The 4307-nt window shown below is 45.6% G+C and overlaps 1 protein-coding gene across 1 annotated transcript; it reads left to right on the top strand.

The window, feature by feature from the left end:
* The first annotated feature begins 577 nt into the window (after positions 1-577).
* On the top strand, positions 578-2359 carry LOC123066801 (uncharacterized). Its single transcript, XM_044489809.1, has one exon. The coding sequence runs from the start codon at positions 693-695 to the stop codon at positions 2145-2147; it is 1455 nt and encodes a 484-aa protein (XP_044345744.1). The 5' UTR covers positions 578-692; the 3' UTR covers positions 2148-2359.
* Positions 2360-4307: the final 1948 nt, after the last annotated feature.

A 4307-nucleotide genomic window follows, 5' to 3' on the forward strand; every position in this document is an offset into this window, starting at 1 on the left:
GATATATTCCTTTTGTTGCAGCCTATGACTATGTTTGTTCCATGGAAGTGCTGTTCTTCAGCTCTCAGGTGATTATGCATCTGTGATGAACAGTAAAAAATTTGAAAAAAGGAAAAACATTAAAAAAGTTCTTGTGATAAACATTGTTGAATATTTACCAACATGAAAAAAATTCGTGATTAAAAAACATTTCTGACACTGGAAGCGGAATCTATCTAGTTAAGAGTAGAGGAATTGAATTTGGGCCTCGCCTGAGCAAAATTGTTAGGGATGGACGATGGCGTGCTGCTGCTGCTGCTAATGTGTTACTCCCTCCGTAAATTAATATAAAAGCGTTTAGAATACTAAAGTAATGATCTAAACGCTTTTATATTAGTTTACAGAGGGAGTATTTGGGTTCTACTCGTAGGTCAGTTAAGTTTGTCATGACTTAAAACAGACACAACATTGCCCACCAAAGAAAAAAACAAACTGCCGGAGCGGTTAAGTTTTTTAAGATGCCGTAGAGGCTAAGCTTTTCTCAGATTAGATGCCGTAGAGGCTAAGTCTCTTTCCCATCAAATCCGTAGAGGCCAAGTCTCTTTCCCCAGCCATCACATCGCGTATTTTAGGTTTCCTTGTGCGCCTGCGTCTGCCCGCGGAAACTAATAGTAGCATCCAAACAATCGAATCTGCCACCGATCCACACGACGATGGACGCAGCCAGCGACGGCATGCGCTTGCCCTACGACGTGCTCCTCGACATCCTCCGCCGCCTGCCGGGGCGCGACGTTTGCGCGTCCCAGTGCGTGTGCCGCGCGTGGCGTGACATAGTCAACAACGACCACTGGCTCTCCCTAGAGCGCTACTTCCCCCGGCGCGCCTTCCCCGGCCTCTTTGTCAACAAGACAGGGTGCCGCTCCAATACATCCTTCTTTGCGCCCCCAGCCAATCGCGGCATGCCTGGCTTCAGGAGCCCCGTCTACCCGCACCAGGCGATAGTATACCAGTCCTGCAATGGCCTCCTCCTCCTCGAGGAGGGGGGCGATTACATTCTCAACCCAGTGACAGCGCGGTATACTCGTCTGCCGCAGCCATCGATGCCGTATTACTGGCATGGCATATCTCTGGCTTTCGACCCTGCCGTGTCGTTCCACTACCATGTGTTCCGCTTTCCCGAGGGTGGCTTGCTCAAGGAGCCATTATCAGCCACTATAACGCAAGGCGAGGTTCCGCCGCTCGAGGAAGCACAAGCAGAGGAGTTCGAGGAACCCCTGAAAAAAGTGTTGTCAATGTTAATGTACTCTTCATGCACAGGGCACTGGGAGGACCGAGAGTTCACACCTGGACTTTGTGCATCGGGGCACCTCTACGACATGGTTAGCAGAGCGCCTGAGAGCTACGAGGGTCCATTTCATTCATCTAATTACTGGCGTGGGTCTGTCTATATGCATTGCCACAACAGCGTCCTCGTGATTCTACACCCCTCGAAGGGAACTTATGATATGGTCCAGCTTCCCGGAGAACCCTGCGGTCCAAAAAGCTGGTACTCGCTTCCCAAAAATTCTGTCTTAGCAAGCTATGAGAGAGGGGTACATTATGTGGTGACTAACAATTCACAGCTTCGAGTATGGATGCTAACGGAATTGACCAATGGACAACTAGGTTGGGAATTGGTACACGACGCCGGCCTCAACCTGCATGGTCATATGATTCGTACTCTTAAAATACAACCCAAGATGATATGGAGGATTGTTGGAAGCAATGGAGGACCAGTCAGCTTGTCCGACTATGAGATAGAGGACGATTGGGCCACACCACATGAATCTGAATATTCATGGGACTCTGATGAGGACAACTACATCGACATGGTTGGAGGCGCCGACCACCATGAGTCGGTAGAACAGGGTGCCTACTGCAGAATCATGGGATTCCATCCACACAAGAATGCACTCATCCTCGCTCTTAGCGGCGCGGTGGTAGTGTATCATCTCGACACCTCGAGGATGCAGTATCTGGGAGACGAGGACGAGCTTGATAAAGACAACTCGCAACACGCTTGCTGTGTCGAGCATTCGTTCATTTACCGACCTTGCTATAAGGACATGCTACCAAGAGGGAAATTATCGATGCCGCCACAAAATGATATACGATCCAATTCTACATAGCGCTTGAGACACTCCTTGCTCAGGTTTACCTACATGGCTGTGAGTCCTTCCCTGGTAAAGTTCTATTTACTAGTAGTAGAAGAGGAAAATTGCTTGATTACTTTTAGTTAGTTGGATTGAGTCAGTCTTGCTATTGGTTGATTATTTTACATATGTACGCGCCGCTAATTGTATACACGTTATTTGTCACAGACATCCATGCACCCCCACCAGTGGTTGATCTCCCCATGTTGATTTATGAAGTTTTGATATTTTTCCTGAGACAACATCGAGTCGATGTCACATTTTCTTACAAAAGTTGACAAATTTTCTACTATCGTGCAATTTTTACACTGTCTAACAAATTTTTCTATCGATTGAGATCGCCACACAATCATTACATTTTTTTCACCGACAAATAATTTCACCGAAGCTGCGAAAGTCATGGAGCACTAAGATACAACCACACCCATTGTGAAAATGTAAAGTGGTATTTTTGCTAAAAAAGAAGAAGGAAAGTGGTATTATTCTCAAATTATACTGAGGACGAACTTGAAGTTAATCGTCAGGCGAGGCATCATGCATGGCTACGCAGTTAATTGGGCCTAGGTGGTATAGCCCACTTGTGGCCATGATGGGCATCTGAGGATATCTCATGTTGCCCATATAGATCATGCATCGTTATCTTTTGCGTTTCTTTCTGCTTAGAGTTGTCAGACATTGTGTTTTACTTATGCAGGGAAGACTTTGTGTTTTGTTTTTTTAGTAAAATAGAGATCAGAGAGGCGGGCTCTCTTTATCTCTATTTGCAAAAAAGTCCCTACAGTTTGTTGAAATCAACCCGCGGTCCATCTATAAGTCATAACGAACCGTTTTTTTAACTTTTTTTGAAAACCCCCTGAGATTTCAGGTAATCAACCCGCCGTCCATATTTAAGTCATACGAATCGTTTTTTTTGTATTTTAACAGAAAACTCCCTAACCTTTCGGTTAATCAATCCGCAGTTTATCTAAAACAAAATTATCCATATCTTTTAAACCGTAACTCCGATTTTAACATATTATATATGAAATTTGATTAGAAAAATGTGTAGAATCTAAATATGTTGTTACTTTTAGCTGTTAAATATTTCTAAACTATTAATTTGGGTGCAAACTTAATCTATAGTGCACGGTCCGTTTTTCTTTCGCACCGGCGGCGATCCAAATTGCAAATAAACACACATTAAAACCAGATTGAGTGGAAAAAAACATTGATAACCACGCATACACAACTCTGAAAAACCTCGCGGGAAAAAACAACACTTTTCTCATCTTATTCTGAGCGATTGTGTGCGTGCGAGCGCGCGCGTGTGTGCGTGTGAGAGAGAGACGCCTTAGGACTGACCACATTCAAATGCATTTTCGTTGTGTGAGCAGTGAGACCACCGTCGAAAACACAAATGTGATGCCATTTTAAATAAAGAACGTCTACCTATTAGGGTCTCGAGTCGTGGTCATTGGGTTAAGAGCGTGTATTTTTTCTGTCCCGTTGCAACGCACGGGCTCTTTTTCTAGTCAATAATAATAATAATAATTAATTGGGCCTAGCCCGTTTTTCCGGCGCGCTCTCTGGGCCATTTAACGAACACTCTTAGCAAAAGCTTCGTCTTCGTTCTGCACGTAGTTTCCTCTATTTATACTGAGGGTGGTACGTAAATTGTTTTAACACGTGACAGACGTGCAAGTTACTTAAACTTGATGTATGTAGATTGTTTTAGCCGGCGAGGAAATCCAGGAAAACGACGGCACAGCCGGACTCTTGATCAAACTTGATATATATATATATATGTACTACTCACCACGCAAGCCAGACACGCTTGCAAACTCTATTATATAGTAATCATCAAGGCTGCACACCAACCAACTAATACGATACGACGATCGAATCAAAAAGAGAAGAAAACCAATAGTACGCTCCTCCTACATCTACATGGGCATGGCGTCGTCGGTTCTGCAGTGCTTCGGCCTCACGCGGAAGATCCTCCAGGACCTCCACATCGAGGCGGCCAGCCTTCCTGACCCGGACAACTGCGCCCGCTGCAGCGCCGTCGTGCGCCGCCACCATGGCCCCCGGATCGCCCTCTCGGGCTGCTTCGTCATCGACCCCTACAGCGGCCACGCCCGCCTCCTCCCCGACAAC

This window comes from Triticum aestivum, chromosome 3B (assembly GCF_018294505.1).
Source record: "Triticum aestivum cultivar Chinese Spring chromosome 3B, IWGSC CS RefSeq v2.1, whole genome shotgun sequence".
Lineage (NCBI taxonomy): Eukaryota > Viridiplantae > Streptophyta > Magnoliopsida > Poales > Poaceae > Triticum > Triticum aestivum.

Bases quoted from the DNA above. Each gene is read 5' to 3' on its own strand.
- LOC123066801 (XM_044489809.1), top strand. From the start codon at position 693: ATGGACGCAGCCAGCGACGGCATGCGCTTGCCCTACGACGTGCTCCTC.